General features: G+C 38.0%; 1 protein-coding gene across 1 annotated transcript in view; it reads left to right on the top strand.

Annotated features, from left to right (window-relative positions):
• Window positions 1-22,482, top strand: part of PLS1 (plastin 1) — a 107,218-nt gene that overhangs the window by 49,476 nt on the left and 35,260 nt on the right. Inside the window, exons 2-6 of the mRNA XM_019934303.2 lie at window positions 6,386-6,491; window positions 11,352-11,515; window positions 13,347-13,476; window positions 18,336-18,468; window positions 19,911-19,992. Of these exons, the coding sequence (XP_019789862.1) occupies window positions 6,422-6,491; window positions 11,352-11,515; window positions 13,347-13,476; window positions 18,336-18,468; window positions 19,911-19,992 (579 nt within the window). The 5' untranslated portion in view covers window positions 6,386-6,421. The remainder of the gene's footprint in view (window positions 1-6,385; window positions 6,492-11,351; window positions 11,516-13,346; window positions 13,477-18,335; window positions 18,469-19,910; window positions 19,993-22,482) is intronic.

The raw sequence follows: 22,482 nt of genomic DNA, 5'->3' as shown, positions 1-22,482 counted from the left end.
TAACTTGCTTTGTCCAAAGGGCACTCCAGGCTGGTGTGTAGAATAGGAGACTAATACTTAACAAAGTCAATGGTATCCCAATTCATACTTATATTAGAGAGTCAGTGGACATTCCAGTTAACTAAAGAAAATCTGATTTGAAGAAATTAACAGGTTGATATGGAATATGATGTTTGCTTTTTGCAAAATGAATGGCACAGCTCTCTATTGTGAAATGTAATTGAAAAAGGAGATTGATGGAAATATTATAGATAGATAAAAATATTTTCCAGGTTTCCTTTAAATTAGAAAGAAAACTCTTCAATTGATTTGTATTTCTTAGCTGTTTATTTTTTCACATAGTGATTTATTCCAGTGACCCTGTGATCTATCTTCCTTCCTTCCTTCCTCCCTCCCTCCCTCCCTTCCTCCCTTCCTTTCTTTCTTTCTTTTTTTTAAATTTTTCACCTGTGATCTTTCAACTTGTAGTGGAGAGCTGAATATAGGATGTGAAAGGAAAAGAGGAGGGCTGTGGTGGGAGCTAAGTTTGTGAAGAAGGGAAGGAGGAGACAGGACACCAGTAGAACTGCTACTCACCAGAGGTACTGAAATGCTCTGGAACATCTGATCCTGGTCACTTCTCTAGAGAGACACCATCAAGGCTTTTGCCATAAAAAATCAGGTAGGAAAGAAATACCACATTTCTTTATGTTCTTTTTTTAAAAATTAATTTATTTATTGGCTGCGTTGGGTCTTCATTGCTGTGCGCGGGCTTTCTCTAGTTGCGGTGAGCGGAGGCTACTCTTCGTTGCGGTGCGCGGGCGTCTCATTGCGGTGCCTTCTCTTGTTGCGGAGCACAGGGTCTAGGTGCATGGGATTCAGCAGTTGTGGCATGTGGGTTCAATAGCTGTGGCTCACAGGCTCTAGAGTGCAGGCTCAGTAGTTGTGGTGCATGGGCTTAGTTGCTCCGCGGCATGTGGGATCTTCCCGGACCAGGGTTTGAACCCATGTCCCCTGCATTGGCAGGCAGATTCTTAACCACTGCACCACCAGGGAAGCCCAACAGATTTGATTTTGAATCTTTTATTTTGTCTACCTTCCTTGGGCAGGTTACCTAATCTTTGTAGGCCTCTAATTTACATTTGAAGGGAGGATGCTTGTTCCATCAGAGGAACAGATAAATGGTGAGCTCATGTGTGTGAGGAAGGTGGCATAGTTCCAGCCCCACTGAAAGTCCTCTCTAAATATTTGCCATTATTGTTTTTAAGACTAGAGAAGGGGAAAGAAGGGAAGAAGGGAATTTTGGAGAATGGGCTGGGGGAAGGCTGCCTACCCTGGGCCAGTGGTTCCCCGGAGAACTCAGAATCTCAGGTGTCCTGGTCTAGGACCACAGTGGGAGGAGGGAAAGCAGAATAGCCGGGAAGCCAAAAGGTACCAGGAAAGACAGCTTTGATCCCTCGAAGTTGGGACCTTTGGGATTGGTAGAAAGGCATCAAAGTCTTGTTGGTCTCAGGGTTGTTTCTAATGCCTTTTTCTTTGAAACTGTCCTAAGAGCTTTAGATCCTGCCAGTCGTAAAGGGCTACTTAGACTAATTTTGGTAAAGATTTTAAAGATTCAAGGAAGTTAGAAATTTGAGGGAGGAGAAAAGATGAGATCCAATTTCATCTAAATTAAAAAGTTCATTTTTAGAATATACTTTCTTAACTTTCCAATTTTATGTTTGGTTGTGTCAGGTACACTTGAGGATTAGGAGAGGGGAAAAAGGGGGCTTTAATTAGTGAAAGAAGGTTTTACTTAAAATTATATGGGCTAAAAAAAAAGCAGAGGAGGAAAGCAGAGTTGAAATTATTGAAGATGTATAGGGCACATGTCAAAATCCATGGGAAGATGTACCTGTCTAGAGAATTCAGCATAACCTGCCCTGTTGGTGGATCTCTGGTCAGTGATCCTGGCCACCTCTGGGCTGCATCTTTCAGGACTGACTTTGGAAAACTATGCTCTGAGCTGTATCAGGCATCCAGGTATGTGTGTTTCAGTGTTTGGGTACCTGTTAGTGATGTGTTCTTCATTTCTAAAACTACAAAGTGAATTCTAGTAACTGTGTATTCTACAGTGTTTCAGGACCGACAAGTTATGTGATAAATAAAAATGAGTTGATCTAGCTAGAATGTTTTCCCCAAAACTTTATAAAGAATTTTACAGAAGCTGATTTCTTTTAAAATGCAAATTCTTATTTCACAGATATATAATATATGCTTCATATGTTGTGTAAGTTATTGTGTGATTATTGTACAAACACATATTGACATGTTTTTATGATTTGATGTCAGATTATATGGGGGAGGCGGCAGAGCATATTGGCCTAGAAGTAGGAATGAGACAGTCAGGTTCTGCCATAACTCAGTTAGGAGACAATGAGAGTTATTCACTTTGGGACCTTGAGAAAGTTACTCAATCCTATGAAGCATCCCTTTCTCAATTATAAAGTGAGGACAGTACCTACCTCATGGAGTGGTGAGGAGTAAGTGAGAATGGACACAAAGCATTTAGGACAGTGCATTAATCACCTAAGTCTGGGAGTAGTAAGACAAATAAATATGGGGATACTAGTTATAGGGTCATTGAGCTTTTCTTCTAAAATTTTTTTTGGGCCTCTCACTGCCGTGGCCTCTCCCATTGCAGAGCACAGGCTCCTGACGCACAGGCTCTGCGGCCATGGCTCACGGGCCCAGCCGCTCCGCGGCATGTGGGATCTTCCCGGACCGGGGCACAAACCCGTGTCCCCTGCATCGGCAGGCGGACTCTCAACCACTGCGCCACCAGGGAAGCCCTCTTCTAAAATGTTAACATAATACTTTGAAACTTTAATTCTCGTCCATAAAGTTTGTAAACGTCAGTGCTTCTTATCGTAGCAGAAACATTTTTCCATGGAAAAATATCATAGTAAGCAATTTATTTGGGGATCATGTAACAGTCTTTTACATATCAAATATTTTCTCAGCCAACAGTGTATATTGCTCCCGATACGTTTATTGTGCTATGTAAAAATGCTTGTTGGGACTTCCCTGGGGATCCAGTGGTTAGGACTCCGTGCTCTCAATGCAGGGGGTGCAGGTTCAATCCCTGATGAGGGAACTAAGATCCTGCATGCTGCGCAGAGCAGCCAAAAAAAACATGCTTGTTAAGGCAGACTATATACTGTACTTAGTTTCTGAAGAATCCTAATATTATCATAATTTTGCAAAACCTTAGAAAAATATTGATATTGTATGTTTATGCAGAGTCCACACTTACAAAACAGGCAATATATTTTCCATTAACCATTCTACCGCTAAATCGTCATGCCTTTGTGGAAGGCTATAAATTACTTTGCTATTTTAATCATAGTATTTTGCTTTGTAAGGAAATATAGGTGCTCTTACTTAAAATTGTAACATATAGATATAGGTACGTATATATTAATCTTATTATCTGTCAGTGTTCAATAGTGTATACTTTCAGACCACTAGTATTTATTTTATTTTTTTTCCAGTGTCTTACCACAATTACTTCTATTGTTTTTCAGTTATTTTTGATTTTGGTAGGCTTATAGTCTAAAAATATAAGTTAAAAATATACATAATGAAAAGTAAGCCCCTTTATCATTGTGCCTCCAATCCCCCATTTTCCCTCGAGAGGCAATCACTGTTACCTTTCTCTGTATCCTTCTGGAAATGCTTTTATAAATACACAACTGATACAGCTCCCCTTCCGCCAACCATACTTATTCTTCTGCATCTTGCTTTCTTCTTTTAAGAATATATCTTAAAGATTGTTCTGTATTTTTCTCATTTAAATACTAAAGGAATTGTATAATGCTATAAACTTCTTTATCCTTATGAAATAATATCATTTGGTTAAATTGTTTTTTCACTACGCTTATGTGCTGGTTTTGTCTGATTGTGGGAGAATAAAAATATTTTATGTAATTAACAAGTGACATACATTTGAATAGGCTTGAGCAAAGAATAGAACTCCAGGTATATTTATCATTTCAAATGCAAGGTCAACACAAGGACTGTTAATTTGCAGCCTTTCTGTGGAGTGCAAATGCTAAAATTGGAGCACTATTTTTAAAACTTTGAGACAAGGGATAGAAACCATTTTGAATATGGGAAAGGATATGCAGGATATCCAAAACCACAGAGAGTCAAAGCCAGCCATGACAGAATTAGCATTTTGCAGACTGGGGGTTATTCTTAAAAATCCTAAAAGGATTGTGTCATCTCTTTCAACACAAAATGAGTGTGCCTGTAAATAGTATTAAATACAGTAAAACATTGTAACAGTGAGAATTCAATAAAAATGTGGACATGTATTTAATGCTAACATGTAAGAAATTGCATCCAGGAAGTAAGAATTCCATTTAAACCTAAAACAACCTAATTAAAAAATGAGCAGGGCTTCCCTGGTGGCTCAGTGGTTGGGAGTCCGCCTGCCGATGCAGGGGACACGGGTTCGTACCCCAGTCTGGGAAGATCCCACATTCTGTGGAGCGGCTGGGCCCGTGAGCCATGGCCGCTGAGCCTGCGCGTCCGGAGCCTGTGCTCCGCAACGGGAGAGGCCACAACCGTGAGAGGCCCACGTACCGCAAAAAAAAAAGGAAAAAAATAAATTATGTGCTGGGACTTTCCTGGTGGCTCAGTGGTTAAGAATCCACCTGCCAATGCAGGGGACACGGGTTCAATTCCTGGTCTGGGAAGATCTCACATGCTGCGGAGCAAATAAGCCCGTAAGCCACAACTACTGAGCCCGCATGCCACAACTACTGAAGCCCATGCACCTAGAGCCCATGCTCTGCAACAAGAGAAGCCAACGCAATGAGAAGCCTGCGCACCACAACAAAGAGTAGCCCCCACTCGCCGCAACTAGAGAAAGCCCTCGAGCAGCAACGAAGACCCAATGCACCCAGAAATAATAATAAAAAATAATAATAATAAAAAAAATTATGTGCTTAACCCCCAAATTAGGAATGTTCAGGGATGATGTTGAACCTCTTATATAAATATGTGTGTAAAAAGAGAGAATTTCCTGCTTAGCTTCAGTTCTTATTATCTTATAAAACGCTCATTTTCACTTACTTCCTGAAATACGTATAACTTTAATGTAATTAGGTGTGTTTAAGAGGAATACATGATTTGTATTCATCTATAACTTTACATTGAATAGTCAAACTATGAAGTCATTTTAAAAATGAGTTGTTCTGCTATATATTAGAAGCATTAAAAATGTAAGTAATCCTTGGGAATTCCCTGGTGGTCCAGTGGCTAGGACTCGTCACTTTCACTGTCTCGGCCCGAGTTCAATCCCTGGTCAGGGAACTAAGATCCCCGTAAGCCGTGTGGCATAGCCAAAAGAAAAAAAAAGTAAGTAATTCCATCTGGAAATATTTATCTACAGCAATAAACATGGATCTGTACAGAGCTTTATCTGTAAGGATGTTCATTTTAGCATTTGTTTATAATGCAAAATTGGAAGCAATGCAAATACCATAAAACAAGGGATTTACCAAATAAGTTATGACATAGTACTATGTGGCCATTAAATATTCTGTTGATACATACAATGTATTAGTACAAAAAATTATAATATACTCAGATTTTCACCCCCCAGTAAAGGTACAGGTGCATTTGAAAAGCAAACCAGAAAGATGCAGATAAAATGTACTAGTTGATATTTCTGGATAGTAGGATTGTGGCTAATTTAAAATTTCTGATTTGGGCCTTTGCTACCAATTATTTTCTATAATGAATATCACATGCTTTCTTTTCTTACAACCCAGTTTTGCATCATTTTTGTTTGTTTGTTTGTTTTAGTTTGTCTCACCTGCTCAGAGTAAGAAGGGCCCTGCAGATCTGGGAAAGACCCAGCACAGGGAAAGGGAAAGGAGGTGGCAATGGTTGAATGCTGTAAAGTTAAACATTAGAGCCACAAGCTCCATCCAAGATGATCCAGCTCTAACTTTATTCTTTTTGTGGACATTATTCATGTCCTAAAATTTTACTTTCCAACCACACCCTTTATATTTTTAAATGCTATACTTTCCTCAACTTGAAATGCTTCTTTTACTGAAACAGTGGGTCAAATGTAAATGAAAATTATACAAACCATTGAGAAATGCCTATGCCCTGGATAAGCACAGGGTGTGGAAAACTGGTGTTTCTTCCCTTTACTGAATCTCAGTTATTGTCTGGCTCACCTGTGCTGGGAAAGAGTATTATCAGGGGATCTATTCCTAGTTGTTTCTCGTCAGCCAGACCTCTCAGGTGATTTCTTCTAGATATTTTACTGCCTGTGTCCTCTGTTACTGCTTACGTAAATGTTTCCAGAGGGCTAACGTTCTTTTTCTAACATTGCTTTTCCTAGATATAAAGACCTGAAGGTAGTTTTTCCTACTCAGAGATGGAGAACAGCACCACCACCATTTCTCGGGAGGAGCTGGAAGAACTACAAGAAGCATTTAATAAAATAGGTATGCTTGAGAAAAACTAAATACACAGTTACTATTCTGCTTGATACCAGCCTTCCAGGAATGGAACAATACCTTCTATTGCTTCCACCACCACCCCTTAACCCCCAGACTTACTCCTTTTTTTTTTTTCTTCCCATCTGGGTTTCACTGGATTCTTTCTTTCTTTCTGAAAGATAGACTAAGACTGGCTTGAATTTCTAGGAGAATTGGACTTTGAATTCTTTGATCATTTCTTTGCAGAGAATACACCAGGTTAATGAATGACAGTGTAACTAAATATGCTTAACATGATCTTCTCATTACAGAGAAAATATAGAAACACTTCCTTGTCTGTAAGCTGAACTCTGGCCTCCATGTGTTTGTCACGAACAATAACACATTTTGCCTTCATGCAGAATATTTTAAAATCTTGATATAGTTTTTATTTTTTATTTTATTTTTTAAAAATCTTTTTAAAAATTTATTTATTTAATTTTTTTCTTTTTGGCTGCATTGGGTCTTTGTTGCTACGTGCAGGCTTTCTCTAGTTGTGGCGAGCGGGGGCTACTCTTCGTTGCAGTGTGCAGGCTTCTCATTGCAGTGGCTTCTCGTTGCAGAGCACGGGCTCTAGGCACGCGGGCTTCAGTAGTTGTAGCATGCGGGCTCAGTAGTTGTGTCTCACGGGCTCTAGAGTGCAGGATCAGTAGTTGTGGTGCACAGGCTAAGCTGCTCTGCGGCATGTGGGATCTTCCTGGACCAGGGCTCGAACCCGTGTCCCCTGCATTGGCAGGCGGATTCTTAACCACTGTGCCACCAGGGAAGCCCTTGATATAATTTTTAAAGGCTATATGTCTTATTTTCCTTCTCCCTCATGCATAATTTAAAAAGCTTAGTGTTGCTTTTAAAGGTCACACCTCTTATATTTCTTCTTTCACTTTTAAAGCCATTCAGTGTTTTGTCTTTATGACATCATTTTGACAGCTTTGTCTTCTTCTTCCAAAAAATTCCCCCATCCTCTGTCAGATCACGATTCTTCTGCATTTTGCTTTTAGGAAACCCATGAGAATATGAATACCATCTTTTGCTCTAGTCTGTACATGCGTGCAAGTGAAAGGTGAACCTAGGGAAAGGTGAGTGTAGTGAATAGATATTGAGATGGTAACACCCTCAACCTTGCCCCTGCCTCAATGGGCTCCTTTGCTGGTGCATTAGAGCACTCTGGAAAGCAGAGTCAGAGGGTAGACCAGGGAGGATGGAATGATCACAGTTGGTCTTGTGCCTAGATTTCTCACAAACCTAGTGAATAATGACTAAAATTAATGTAGGTGAAATGCAGTGCAGAAGTTTCAGAGATCAAGATAAAGAAAGAAAGATTTAAGTTTTAAAAAATAAAGCTCTCTCTGAAAAAACAAATGAGTAAAGTTCTCAGGAAGCTCGTGACTTACAAACTGTTGTTATGAAATAAAGTGAATTCTACAAATCTCTGGGCCTTTCCACTTCTCCCTGCACAGCTGTTTCCAGAGTAACTCAGACCTTCAGAATACAGTCCACATGGTGGCCGCCTTAGGCTCGTTATTTTGCAGGCAGTAGAGCATTGCATGATTTCTAAAAAGTTATTGTTAAAAATACATTTTATGGAGTATTGTATGCAGTGCACAGTGTCTTTCCAAGACAAAAATTGGGCAATTATTGAAATGTTCTGCTCATTTCGAGCATTGAAACAGAGGAAGTAATAAAAATGTATCTCCTAGTTTGGTATTTTTCATTATTTTATAGGTACAGTTTGGCAGCTTGAATAAAAGTGCTACCTCGGTCTTAGTAAAACGAATGAATTAGTTCTATTTCACACACCAACTTTAATCTTTATATCTCATGGACATATAATCTTGCAATATTTATTTAATGATATTTTGAATAAATAATTCATTGATGGAACAGTTCTGACAGCAAGATAATTTGCTCTGTGTGACGGAAGTGCTAACACTAGCAGAATTTATACTTCCTTACTTTATGTATAAGATAAATTTTTACTCATGAACTCAGTAATCCTCTGCTAATTTGTACCAAACAACTCTTCTCAGAGGCAGAGGGACATGCCCATCCAACCTTGCTAGATGGGATATTTTTGGGTCCCTAGGGAGAAGTGAGAGGTTAAAATATTTGTCTTTTTTTTCCCCAATTGTGGTAAAATATACATAAAATTTACCATTTTAACCATTTTCAAGTGTACAGTTTGTTGGCATTAAGTAGATTCACATTGTTATGCAACTCTCACCACCATCTATTTCTAGAACTTTTTCATCTTCCCAAACTGAAACTATACTCATTAAAAACTATTAAAGACTAACTCCTCAACAATCCTCCTCCCCCACATGCCTGCCCCCTGGGGTTACCACCATTCTACTTTGGTCTCTGTGAATTTGGCTACTCTAGGTAGCTCATATAAGTGGAATCATATAATATTTGTTTTTCTGTAACTGGCTTATTTCACTTAGCATAATGTCTTCAGGGTTCATCTATGTTGTAGCATGTGTCAGAATTTCCTTTTTAAGACGGAATAACATTCCACTGTATATCTCTACTACATTTTGTTTATCCATTCATCTGTTGATGGGCTTCTGAGTTGTTTCTACCCTATTGGCTATTGTGAGTAATGTTACTATGAACATGGGTGTACAAATATCTGTTCAAGTCTCTCTCTTCAGTTATTTTTGGTATATACTCAGAAGTGAAATTGCTGGATAATTTAATTCTGTTTAATTTTTTTGAGGAACTACCAGTTTCCAACAGTGGCTGCACCGTTTTAACTCCTACCAGCAATGCTCAAGGGTTCCAGTTTCTTCAAATCCATGCCAATGATTATTACTTTCTGTTTTTGTTTGTTTGTTTGTTTTTGTAACAGCTATCCTTATGAGTATAAAATATCTCACTGTGGTTTTGATTTGCATTTCCCTGATGATTAGTGATGTTGAATATCTTTTCATGTGCTTACTGGCTATTTGTATGTCTTCTTTGGAGAAATATCTATTCGAGTGTTTTGTCCATTTTTAAATCAGGTTGCTTGTTGTTTTGTTGTTGAGTTGTAGGAAAGCCTTGTCTCTTTTTAAACTGTGATTTTATGGCTATTTATCCTAAGGCTTGATTTCCTCATCTTTAAAATTAGAATAATATTATTAACTACCTCAAAGTTGTTGTAAGGATTTCATTAGATAAGTGAAGTTCTTAACAAATCACTTGACACAGAATATGTGCTCATTAAGTGGTATCTATTATTTCTTGTCATGTCACACCCAAACCACAGAGGTTGTGGGGATGGAGTTGAGATTTAAGCACACAGATCTGTCCATCTTCAGAGCCCTAACTCTTAATGATAGTTTAGCATGACGGATAACATGTAAGTGACTTTTTCTTGATCTTGTTTATTTTTAAATACTCCCCACCACAGTGCTGGTAGGCAGTAAGTCTGCCTAGTCTATTTGTCTATTTCAGAATTATAGGAAACAATTCCGAACTGGTGATGTACTAAATAATGAGATTTTACTCTAAATTCAAAGAAAGCAATTATTGCAATTTCAAGCAATTTAGCTTCCTTTTGAGATTATAGCACTATTTTGGTTCTTGGTAGATTCTAGTTTAGAAATTTTTCATCATTCTGAACAGTATTAGTTCTAAAACTTGTGTATGAGAGTTTAAAAGAAAAGTTTCTGTCTTGTAATTCATTCAGTTTTAGTGTTGATAGCTCTTATACTGAGAGGAAAGAGAAATATAGGAAACAAAGCAACTACTACCAGATGAGTAAAGAGAGCCTATACAAGGTGGATCCAGGCAACTAACCAAACAATCCAAAGCCCTGTTGCCAACTCTGGCCAGAAGTGTTTTGTGTTGCCTTTGTTCTGTGCCAAGAATCGATATCCAGTCTCTAGGGAAAACCCAGGGAAGCGTATCTCAGTGACGATGTGAAAACACCTGGAAACCTATTTCCAAAAGTCCAAATGTAGGTGTGAAATTATTTCTTGAACACTTAATCTCAAAATGACATCAAACATCATTCGGCCTACATAATGGTATCATAAATACCTAATGAAGAAGCAGTGAATTATTGACAAGTGAAACAGAACTGTCACCAAGTGAAATGTAGACCAGAAGTGCCTTATGTGTATTTTACATGATGCACATATTTTATATGGAATGTGGGACCAGATTTCCATTTCGTAAATTACATAAAGAAGTCAAAGCCTGGGTGGGTGTTCCCCTATGACCGATGCTGCTATATTTCTTACTAGATATCTGAGACCTCCCCATGCTTAATTCTTTGAAACTTAGTCATGTGCTAAACCTGAGTTTTTCATCTGTCAGCACAATGTCCTTATTATACACTTAAAATACATATGGTAGCCCTAAATCTATGGGGGTAAAGTTCATTAAATATGAATTTTTTTGGTAAAGTATATAGTATACCTTGTACAATTCAGGTGTAGGAGAAAAGATTACTGCCACTTGTGAAACAAACCTGAAATGTTCTGCCTGCCTGTGAGTCTCCCAAACAGCCTTCTTTTTTTTTTTTTCTTTTAATATTTATTTATTTGGCTACGTTGGGTCTTAGTTGCAGCACGCAGGCTCTTCATTGCGGCATGCAGGCTTCTCTCTAGTTGTGGTGCGTGGGCTCCAGAGTGCGTGGGCTCAGTGGTTGCAGCACGGGCTTAGTTGTCCTGTGGCATGTGGGATCTTAGGTCCCCAAGCAGGGATCGAACCCGCATCCCCTGCACTGGAAGGCGGATTCTTAACCACTGGACCACCAGGGAAGTCCCCAAACAGCCTTCTGAGTGCAGATCTCCAACAGGGTACAAGTGATATTTGATAGCTCATAATTTATCTTTTTAGATATTGACAACAGTGGGTATGTCAGTGACTATGAACTCCAGGACCTGTTTAAGGAAGCAAGCCTTCCTCTGCCTGGCTACAAGGTTCGCGAAATCGTGGAGAAAATTCTAGCAGTTGCTGACAACAACAAAGATGGGAAAATCAGCTTCGAAGAGTTTGTGTCAGTAAGTAATCTAAATGCTCTCCTGGCTACTGATTGTTTTGCTTCAAGCAGAATTTCAGTAATGTCATTGCTCTTTTTGGTTAAATCTGGCTTCAGAGACCAGATAATGCACTGCTTTAAAGTGATGATGATGATGATAACAATAATAACAATAATTTCCACAGATAATTCATAAAACAAAGGAAAAAATTATTCTCAAATTGTTGGAATTGAAGTCAGGTTTAGATAATAATCTTTCATGCCCTACTAAAACTACAGTTGAATTTAAATGCTTATTGACTATCTCTGTATGCAGAATATTTTCGTATCTTAGTACTTGGTCTTGTGAAGTGGAATATTTTTTTGTAACTGAAATAGCTAAGGTATGGAAGATATACCTCCTAGAAACCGGTTGTTTCCTTGTGATTGGTTATATCTTCAGTTTTGGTAAAGCCACCAGGTGAATTTTGATGCCAGCTGTGGTTTCTTTATTAAACTACCTTGAGACTCAGGGAACTGAAGAAGATGCAAAATAATATATGACTCCACCAATAAAAGAAAAATAGAACCGAATATTGTGTATCAGGTATTTCAGACCTCTCAGGCTGAGAGAGATGACTGAGTTGCCATTGCCAGCTGGCGCTTGAGGAAGAGCTGTCACTTCCTTCCATCAACACCACCATGACTGTGTTTTTCATATGAAAATTAATGAACTAATTTATTCACTAATATAATTGAATAAATATTTATGAAATAGAAATTGTCTGCTTTTGCATTCTTTATTCATCTGGCAAATATCTGAGCTCCTTTCTTGCCAGGAACTCAGGCACTGTGAGTAATGTGATGAACAAAAAGAGATGTAGCGCCAGCTTTCATGGAGTTTACAGGTGGAGGGGAAGACAGAATCACACAGATGGATAAAAGATAACTGTGATAAATGCTGTGACAGAGCAGGACAGGTCCCTTGAAAGTTTGTAGTAGGAGGAAGTGAACTTGGTGGGGATTTAGGGAACTCAGAGATTCAGGGAAATGGAAGACTGTCCCTGAAGCTGTGAAGACTGAGTTGCGATCTGAAGGAACAGATAAAAGGGGCAGGTGGGAGAAATGAGTACTGTGCAAGACAGGCAGAGGTAACAGCATGTGTAGAGCCTCTGTGCCTTTAGGGGTGGTGAGTGCTCTCAAGCACTTGAAAAAAACATCAGTGTGGCTGGAGCTGAGATGCTAAGGGTTAGGAATGCGGCTAGAGAAGTGAGTCAGGTCGTCAGGGTCTTGTAGGATTTTTGTTTTTATCCTAAGAGCAGTAGGAAGCCAGTGGAATAGAGTATGAATTGACATGATCAGATTTGCATTTTTTAAAACTCACTTTGTCTGCTGCATGGAGAACTGATTGAATTCAGTTTATCCAGGCTCTAGGGTAGCCAGTGACAAGAGGGCCTGACAGAGGGCGTTTCTCTCTACGCCTGTGTAATTTCCAACAAAAGCTGACTTCTTGACTTTAACATATATACGTTTGAGTTGTTCAGATGGGATAATATCTTTGTTAAGGCATTTTAAAATCTTCATCATGTAGCTAGTTATGCTTTAGTTTTTAGTACAAAAGACCATGGCAAGTCTAGGCGAACAGTTTCAGTGTGTACACTTTGAGTTTAATTATAGGTTGGGGTGCAAACATTTGTCCATTTTGTGTTGTTATAAAATGACATGAGAGTTATCTGTCTACACAAGCAATACGTGCAAGAACAACTGATTAGTATTTATTTCGATGTCATTCCGAATAAATAACTATCCTTTACGTTGCACGGATTTTAATGGTTATTTAATCAAGAGTCAATTTTACTTCTCTCCCATTGCAGCTAATGCAAGAGTTAAAAAGCAAAGACATCAGCAAAACATTCAGAAAAATAATTAACAAAAGAGAAGGGATTACTGCTATTGGAGGAACTTCATCCATTTCCAGTGAGGGCACACAGCATTCTTATTCAGGTAACCAACCGCCTGCTCCAAATTTAATCTTTCAATCATTGGTTCATTCAACAAGTCCTGTATGTCATCAAATCTAAGATGCCATTTACTGTAATTCGCACCATTGTTTTATGTGTCCTTGAGGGAAAATGAGACTAAATTATAAAGTGCCATCAGATTTGAAATGTGTCATAATTTCAGAGGCGTCAGAATGCAAAATCCTAGAATTTATGGTAAGTAACAATAAATGAGTTTTTACTATGTGTCAGGAACAGTGGATAACAGAATTAGAAACAGCAAAGTAGAAGTTATTTATATTTCAGCACTGAATGTGTTTAATCATGACCTTGGAATGGATTTTTCATCCTGACCCGTGAGATGAGTTTACTTTAGACCTATTTTAGGGATGGTGGAGAGGTTTATTGCGAGGACTTTCCATTTTGGGGAACTGAGATTCCTGATTCATCTTTTATCAAGCAACCAAATGACTGGTAGAGCACCGCACCTGATTTGCTTGATCTGATAGGATCACTGGATTGTTGCCCAGTGGGAAATCCAGAGTCGCATTAACTCCTAAGAGGAGATGGCTTGCCCCATGCTAAGCTTGCTTCTCAGGATCAAGATGCCTAAAAACCTTTGGCCAAGTTCCTTTTGTTCATGTTAACATAATTAGAACTATGCTTTTAAAATTTTTGATAAAAAACTCACTTTAACTTTCTCCCCTCTTTCTTCCTTTGAGATCTGAATTTGTTAATTATCCTCTTGGTTCTCTTCCTTTCTAAATGGATTTTCCTCCAACAGTATACTCACACTTCTCCTACTCATTGTATATATTTTCCTAACTTTTTCCCACCAGGGAAGTGTAGTGGGGAAGGCAGTGGTCTATAACTCCATTTCTTGAAAGGTACTTACTCCTTAACTCTATTTCTGCCTGTCCATTCTAATGAAATGGCTTCTCCATTAAAAAAAACACAACTTTTTATTAAGGTATCGTATGCATTTAGCAAAGTACTGTGATCTTACATATACAGCTCAATGAGTTTTCACATGTGTATACATCATGTAGCTGCATTCATGCAACTGCCAACCAGATCAAAACACAACATTTCTATCACCTGAGTGTCTCCCTCTTGCCTCTAACAGTAACTGTCCACTTTCTGATGTCTATCACCGTAGATTATTTTTTTAGCTTGTTTATTGAGGTACAAGATGCACAGAGTAAAGTGCATACAGTGCTCTATTCTTAAGTATAATGGGAAGATTTTTTTAACCTATGAATACACCCATGTAACCATTATTTAGAACCAGATACAGAACATTTAATGGCTTTTAAAAAAAGAACAGCTTGGGCTTCCCTGGTGGCGCAGTGGTTGGGAGTCCGCCTGACGATGCAGGGGACGCGGGTTTGTGCCCCAGCCCTGGAAGATCCCACATGCCGCAGAGTGGGTGGGCCCGTGAGTCATGGCCACTGAGCCTGTGCGTCCGGAGCCTGTGCTCCGCAACGGGAGAGACCACAGCAGTGAGAGCCCGAGAACCGCAAAAAAAAAAAAAAAAAAAACAGCTTTATTTGAGATATAATTGAGATACCATAAATTCATCCTTTGAAAGTATAGTTCAGTAGTTTTTAATATATTCAGAGTTGTACAGTCATTAGCACCCTGTAATTTTAGAACACTTTCATTACTCCATAGAGAAACCCCATGCTCACTAGCAGCCACTCCCCATTTCCCCCTCCCCCCAGGCTCTGGCAACCATTAATCTACTTTTTATTTGTATAGATTTGCCTATTCTGGAAATTTCATGTGAATGAAATTATACAGTAGTGGCCTTTCACTTGACGGGCTTCTTCCCTGACATAATATTTTCAAGTATCATTCATGTTGTGGCATGTATCGTACTTCATTCTTTTTTATTGCTGAATAATTTCTGTTCTGTGGCTAATATCACGTTTTGTTTATCCTTTCATCAGCTGATAGATTTTTGGGTTGTTTCCACTTTTCGGTTATTATGAATAATTCTGTATGAACACTAGTGTACACATTTTTTGTGTGGACATATGCTTTGAATTCTCTTAGGTATATACCTAGGAGTGGTCTTTTGGTAACTCTGTGTTTAACATTTTAAAGAACTGCCAAACTGTTTTCCAAAGTGGCCACACATGTACATTCCCATGAGCAAGGTATGACACTTGTTATTGTCTATTTTGTTTATTACAGCCATCCAGTAGTTGGGAAGTGGTGTCTCATTCCTGGTTCCTATACCTGGAACACATTTCCTTTCCCTGACCATCTACACCTATTGAATATCTATCTTTCAAATAGTACCTTCTCCATAAAGCCTTTTCTTGATCAACCTAATGAGAAATGATTCTTTCCTTAAATTCCCTGAAACATTACTTGTATCACTCTTGTGGTATGTTCATTTCCCTTTAGTTGCATTTCTTCGTATATCTGTTTTATCTTATCACTACCCTAAAAATTCCTTGATGAGAGGTACAGTATCTTAGTGATCTTTAAATCCCTAGATTCTAAGTCCCTAAGCAGGTATGTATAGTGAGGTAAGAAGATAAGAAGGCAGATAATGATACCTACAGAAGTAAATGTTTGTGTCTTTATTGGTTGTGTGTGTGTGTTGGATTGAATTTGGCGGTATCTACCAAATATGCCCTTAGGAAAATTACCTAGTTCTAGGAATTGGGGCAATAAAGAGAAAGGCCAGCTACCCTGTGATGGAAATGGGAATTATTTTCCTTTAAGTTTTATATTGTTAAATCATTTTTATATTTATATAATAATAATGAGGCAGTAGACCATTTTTCCTTTAAGTTCCTTCCTATTTTCCCCACTGCATAGCCCAACAATTTTTTCTGCATAAAGATCACTGTTTTTATGCCAGAAGCCATGGATTGAGAAGTTGAGGATGAAGATGGCTGAGAGTAGGACTGGTATCTAGATGTGTCAGTTTTCTTTTCTTTTTTTTTTACTTTTTATTATAATTTTTTTTTGCGGTACGCGGGCCTCTCTGTTGCGGCCTGTCCCGCTGCGGAGCACAGGCTCCGGACGCGCAAGCTCAGCCGCTGCGCGGCATGTGGGAATCTTCCCGGACCGGACACGAACCCGCGTCCGCTGCATCCGCAGGCGGACTCTCAACCACTGCGCCACCAGGGAAGCCCCTTTTTATTATTTTTTAAATAAATTTATTGATTTATTTTTGGCTGCGTTGGGTCTTCATTTCTTATAATAGAAATTCTACAGAAATGGAGCTATTTTATTCATTCAAATAACTTTTTTCTTTTTTGAAAATGGGGTTTAGCTGATTTTCACTGCTATGTTTATGCCGCTCTACACACACTTGATTCTCTTGCGGAGACATACCAACACATAGGTTTTAAGATTCTTACTAGTCTGATATATTCCTCTGCGGTGAATAGGGGGTGTTGAGTCCAGTTCATTGAGCAAGGAGTAGGTCTTGTCTATTACATATTTGATTTATGGAACGGTATCTGTGCTAATTTCAAACTCTGGTTTTATGCATCACCCCACCTCACCTTTCCCCTTGAGCAGGCATAAGTGTGTTTTCTAAATGTGAGACTCTGTTCTGTTTTGTAATTCAGTTCATTGTAGCCATGTTTACATTCCCTCTATAAGTGATATCTCATGATAAGTTTCTTTTTCTGTGTGGCTTATTTCACTTAGAATCATCATACCTAAATCCACTCATGCTGCTACTGGCCTTATGACATTGATTTCATGGCTGAGTGATATTCCATTGTACATAAGTACCACAACTTCTTTATCCATTTTTCTCTTTCCTGGGATATTTAAGGTGCACCGAAGTCGAGGTTCTTGTAAACAGAGCAGCCCTAAACTTTGGGGTGGCTCTGTCTTGTTGATTTTTATTTTTCTCAAGATATACGCCCATGAGTGGAAGTGCCCTATGCTCTCTAGCTCTGTTTTTTAGATGTTTTAGGAAACACCATACACTTCTCCAGAGTGGCTGTTTGCAATTTACATCCCACCCATCAGGGTAACAAGGCTCCCTGTTCTCCATGGCCTGTCCTGCCTTTCTGGTTTTTACACTTTTTTCGGATGGCCCTTTTTAAATTTTTTTTTTTACATCTTTATTGGAGTATAATTGCTTTACAATGGTGTGTTAGTTTCTGCTTTATAACAGAGTGAATCAGTTATACATATACATATGTTCCCATATCTCTGCCCTCTTGCGTCTCCCTCCCTCCCACCCTCCCTATCCCACCCCTCTAGGTGGTCACAGAGCACCGAGCTGAACTCCCTGTGCTATGCAGCTGCTTCCCACTAGCTATCTACCTTACGTTTGGTAGTGTATATATGTCCGTGCCTCTCTCTCGCTTTGCATTCAAATAACTCTTGATTAAAACTAGTATTTCTGTTGTAAGTTCCAAATCACAACTCTATGAAAGTTTTTTGGGGGGCAGGTGGAATTTATTGATGTGGTTATTTGTTTCCTGTATTTCTCCCCCTGGCATATATGAGTGTGTGTGTGTGTGTGTGTGTGTGTGTGTGTGTGTGTGTGTGTGTGTGTGTAATCTGACCGCTGGTGTTTGGTTCCTTATCCACTAGCTCTCAGAAGGAATATATATTTGGAAAGATTTTAGAATCAAACCGAATATTTATTGTGCTAACTTAAGGTATATGACTTACTCTTCCCTGATATATCAGATGAAAAAAGTGGAATGAATTCCCCTTTTTCTTTAAACCTACGCCCTCTTAAACCCTTTATTGTTTCAGTAAGGTTTTAAAAATTGGCATTTATTATTTTTGAACAGAAATTTAAAATTATATTTTTGCGGTGCAATTAATTTTGTGAAATGAGGTATGCCAACTAAGATTTTCTGTTTTCAGAGGAAGAAAAAGTGGCTTTTGTTAACTGGATAAACAAAGCCCTGGAGAATGACGCTGACTGTAAGCATCTCATACCTATGAATCCCAATGATGGCAGTCTTTTCAAATCACTTGCCGATGGCATCCTTCTTTGGTGAGTTGAGCATTGCGTTAAGGGAGCTATGTTCTTACTGTCCACTGAAGAGCATTCAGTGGAAACTACAATTCAGTGAATCCATTGTCTTTTGAAATTAGTCAGCAAGTAGCTACATTAGTCTTGAAATTTTTATATTTTATATATATTATATAGAAAATCAAGTACTATATATTTTCCAACATTTTCTTTCAAATGCAATCTCTTATTTGGGATCTTTTTCATGTTTCCTTAACGATGCCAGGAAACTTTTGAGTTACTCCTCTGATGCATTTAATAATGTTCACAGGGTTTCTTTCTTTTCTTTTTTTTTTTTTTTTGGCCGTGCCACGCAGCTTGCAGGATCTTAGTTCCCCGACCAGGGATTGAACCTGGTCCTGCTGGCAGTGAAAGCGTGGAGTCCTAACAACTGGACTGCCAGGGAATTCCCCATTGTTTCTTTCTTCACTTCTCAGTGTGGGACTGTTGATCATTGACTGGGACAGGAACATGAGGAAATGTAATAGAACTATATATCTCATTTGTGCTTAAATCAGATTAACATTTTAATTCAATCTCGTCATATCCATGGCTCTTTGCAATCTATTTCTGCTCACTAGATTGTAAACTCTCTAAGGGCATGTCTTTGTCCTTGTTGTGTGTACTAAAGTCCCAGCGTACTTCTTTGAACAAAGCAGATATCTCTTATTTTTTAAGTTTATAAAAAAACAGAAGACTTTCAAAGAAGAAAACCACAAATATTCTTAGCACCCATAAATAGCTATTATTGCTATTCTGGCACATTTCCTCAGTCTTTTTTTCTGTGTTTTTTAGTTAAAAATAAAAAACTATCCATGAGTACAGGATATTAGTTTTTAGGACATTACGTATAACAATATACCTTGAATTCTACCTACAAGTCTGATCTGTTCCTCTGACCTTCAGAGGAAATTCCTATTATGAACTGAATGGGTATTTTCTTACCTTTATTAAAATACAGAGATAAAATTTATATTAGTTTCTTTTAAAATGTTTGAATTACTGAAATTTCAGACCAAGTCTCTGGCTCTTCATCTTTCTGCAGCAACAGTAATTTTAACGCTGTTCATATCACTTTATGAAATTAACCTTCTTGAGGATTTTTTTATTCAACATTTCAGGCTGCTGAATGTTGATGATCATTAAAGGAAATAAAGGCAAGATTCACATAAAGAAAATGCAAGAGTGTTTGAAAACAGTTAGAAGGAAATGCTAAGATTACAATTGCAGTGAATGATGAATGTGTTTTAGGTTAGGGAATATTTCTTAGAATTTTAAAATTAAGTCCCTGATATGAATTATAGTATAATTTTCAAAGAAATGGATGGTTACTTTTCAAAATTTAACTTTATTGTCTACTTGCAAAAATAAACTGAAAACATTTCTGGGAGTCTTAAACTAAATTATTCCCATTTTCTCTTTAGTAAAATGATCAACTTATCTGAACCAGATACAATTGATGAAAGAGCGATTAATAAGAAGAAGCTCACCCCTTTCACTATTTCTGTAAGTATTTGTCCTTTGCTAGTAATCATGTTACTGTAAGGATCATGGGTCCCTTATTAATGGATCTTTAGGCCCAGGCAAATCCTTTGATTTAACATAATTTTGGTTTCCTATTAAAAACTAGGTTTTTACTAAGTAAAAATTCAGCTGCATTTTTTAATGAAGAAATTAAGATTCAAAGTACGTTGGATGAAATTTAAAGTAGTGTCCAGATTATGTTCCTCAACTATTGTAGTTACTGAGTTATTTTTATTAATGAATATTCGCTTGATGCCAGTGTTTTTGTTGGTTGATTGAGACAAGAATACTCCATAGTTTTACCACATGTTTTACCATTTCACAAAATTTTCGCTATTCTTTCTGTACTAGATGGTTCTGTAGTCAGCTTCTCCATTCAGATCTTGTTAAAGTCCGGGAATTTATAGTCACCACACTTTTCCCCTCAAAATCTCTAGATCAATAGGGGAATATCAGTATCTACTCAGTACATACTAGGTACCAGTCGCTGTTCTGAACACACCACATGAATTATCCCTTTGACTTCTCCCAGCAGCCTTAAAGTAAGGTGGATGCTATGATTTTACAGATGAGGAAACCGAGGCACTGAGAGGTTGCACAGTGGCCGACGCAGGATCTGGTCCCAGTAGTCTAGCTCCAGAGCCCATCCTTTTAATCACCAAGCTATACTGCCACTCTCATGTGGTGGTAGTAATAAGCAACTAAGTTAATGTGCTAGTCACAGCTGTAGCTATTAAAAGTGAGCTACTGCTAGGCTGTTTCCTTTATTTCTATTGGCAGGTATAATTCTTGATTTTGCTAAGGTTGTTAAGGCTCTTCTATAAGGAAGCTATGACCTTGGAGTAGTGATATGTGGTTAGTCTCAGACTATCCAGGGGTCCTCCCATTTCCCGTTATTCTTGAGTAGTACAGAATTTGCTGTTGACTAACACGGCTTTCTTGCCCCCATTTTCCAATAATGTTACATATTCCAAGCAGAAACTACCATTCTTGAAGAAGCCCCTTTCTGACTGCAACTGCCAGAAGTTTATTCTCCTTCATATCTTGTGTCAGGATGTTTCCTCTAATATCTATCATTGTTGAAAATATACATCTTATTTTTAGAATGCATGTGTCACACCATTTTTTATGGCCCTGAATCTGAAATGCAACATTTCTTACTATTGTATAAATTAATTGTACGGTTTTACTTTTAATACTTATATGCAGTGCATTGGAGAAAATGAAGAAAAATATTCTGTAACTATTTTTGCAGTACTATAGGATGGGTCTGAGGGGCTAAGTTTTTTATACTTCTGTTTTTAGAGATAGCATTCTTCCAATATGAGTAGGGATAATAGTCGAGGTCTCTAAGATGCTTGAAAAAGTGTACTAATGTAGAATGAGAAAAGATAGCCCTCTGGGAAGGGGCAAAGTGTTACTGTGGTTATTAAATCTGTTTTGTTTATTCAGTAATTTTAGAGCTCTGGGAATAGATCTGCTAGACAGCTACCCGTTTCCCATGAAACTTTATCTCGAAGAAGCCTAATTCATTTGTAAAAGATTGTGATAATATAGTTTTTCGCCTCATGATGATAGGTTGGTAAAGTATCATGATGTATGAAAGAAGAGAAATATAAAAGGATGAAAATGACATATAATAACTATGAAAGCAAGGGAAAGAGATCAGGTAGCTAAGAGCAGGACTCATTTATGATCTTGGATACTTGGTCATCTCTCTTTCTACCCAATGTGTTGCTGAGCTGCATTCTTTTGATTGTTTGTCATTATTGAAAGAAAAATAATTATATGAGTAAGAGTCAAACAGATGGCAATGATTTAGGGACCTAAAAGTCAGGAAACTAACACAAGAGTAGGTATAGGAGATTGAATCTGTTCCTTATAAATGTAAAAAATCCATTGCAATTGATATACTCACATATATACAAGGTGTGTATGTATATACTTTACACTTACATATGTTTACAAGTGTACACACACATATATGACCTTAATTTCAATTACACTTTAAGTAGGGAAAACATAAAGCTCATTTGGACATTACAAATGCAGTGAAAGTGATGGTATGTAAAATAAGGATGAAATCTGAATAACAAAGAATGCCTTTGTCCTTACCTGATAAGTGTTTAGCACAGCCCTGTTAAAAAAAATCATTCACAAAGTGGACTCATCTGGAATTGAAGCTTTATTGGAAACGAAAATTTGCAAAGTGGTATGAATTAAAAGAAAGAAAACTTGCAATCCCTATTTGAGACTGTTAGTAAAGAGTTGGATAGTTAATCAAAATAGAAGGGACATGAGAAACCATCTCACACAGCAGTGTAAATTTTTCTGCCTGGTAAAGTGGGCTCTATCTTAGACGCAGACAATTCACTGATGCACAAAAAAGATGGGAGAGAATGGATGGCTTTCCAAGATAAACTGCCATGTTTGCTTGATTGTTTTGTTAGTATCTCTGTAAGGTAAGTTATC

This window comes from Tursiops truncatus, chromosome 4 (genome assembly GCF_011762595.2).
Source record: "Tursiops truncatus isolate mTurTru1 chromosome 4, mTurTru1.mat.Y, whole genome shotgun sequence".
Classification (NCBI taxonomy): domain Eukaryota; kingdom Metazoa; phylum Chordata; class Mammalia; order Artiodactyla; family Delphinidae; genus Tursiops; species Tursiops truncatus.
This window is presented reverse-complemented; position numbering and strand designations above follow the sequence as displayed.